General features: G+C 32.2%; 1 protein-coding gene and 1 long non-coding RNA gene across 2 annotated transcripts in view; both read left to right on the forward strand.

Annotated features, from left to right (window-relative positions):
- On the forward strand, positions 1-919 carry LOC109591037 (uncharacterized). Its single transcript, XR_002189633.1, has 3 exons — positions 1-52; positions 522-611; positions 839-919. It is a non-coding gene; the product is annotated as an uncharacterized LOC109591037 (long non-coding RNA).
- LOC100632905 (chloride channel protein 2-like) overlaps positions 1-969 on the forward strand; it is an 11,837-nt gene that overhangs the window by 5,801 nt on the left and 5,067 nt on the right. Inside the window, exon 9 of the mRNA XM_020005987.1 lies at positions 522-543. Within this exon, the coding sequence (XP_019861546.1) occupies positions 522-543 (22 nt within the window). The remainder of the gene's footprint in view (positions 1-521; positions 544-969) is intronic.

The raw sequence follows: 969 nt of genomic DNA on the forward strand, positions 1-969 counted from the left end.
GACTGTGACACTAATAACAGCAGCAGGGAGCACACTACCCATTGGGAAGGAGGTACATTGTGTTATATAATGTCACTCAATTACACATACCCAACACTTGATGTAATGGAGCATTCATGTAGCTGGAATAACCAAATAAGGATTACAGTAACGGGCTCATTGTTACATAGATCTAGATTTTATGAGGCCATTCTTACTAAAAATAAGAGACAGAAGGATATATAGGCCAGCACATGCACAGACATGCATGGTAGTCTATTACAGGGTTTTAATTTGGCAAAATTTTGCCAGAAATGGCTAGGAGAGAATTCTTGATTTTAATAACCTTTTCTGATACATATACACGTATACTTATGTTCTGTAGAAAGTTTGAGCAGATTCCAATCAAATTTGGATTTTTTACGAATTTTTAGAGTTACATTTTGCCAAAAGAGAATTCTTCGTTATTATAATTTTTTCTGATGCATGTACATGTACAACAATGTATATGTAGCTGTTTTATTATATTTTTGTGTATTTAGGGTCCTTTTGTTCACATATCAAGTATAATTGCTGAGATTATGTCTCGCATCATTGGAAAATATGTTAAGATCTTTAATCATATTTTTGCTGTAAGTCATAAAAATATGTACATGTACATGTATATGCATACTAATCATCATCAATTCATCATCATCATCATTATCATCATCATTATTATACTACAGCAATTAAAATAGAATTAAGTAATTAAGAGGCCAACATATAACAGCAGAAAAATTAAATAGCAACTAGCATACACTAATGAAAATATTATCATTGATTGATGCTCATAATTCTTCATCATCATCATTCATAGAATGAAGCCCATACTAATGAGCTGTTAGCTGCTGCCTGTGCTGTTGGTGTCTCCAGTAATTTTGCTGCTCCCATTGGAGGTACAGTTTATAATACTAATTAATATCGTATATATAATATCTGTACAGCTGG

This window comes from Amphimedon queenslandica, unplaced genomic scaffold (assembly GCF_000090795.2).
Source record: "Amphimedon queenslandica unplaced genomic scaffold, v1.1 AMPQUscaffold_13510, whole genome shotgun sequence".
Taxonomy (NCBI): Eukaryota; Metazoa; Porifera; class Demospongiae; order Haplosclerida; family Niphatidae; genus Amphimedon; species Amphimedon queenslandica.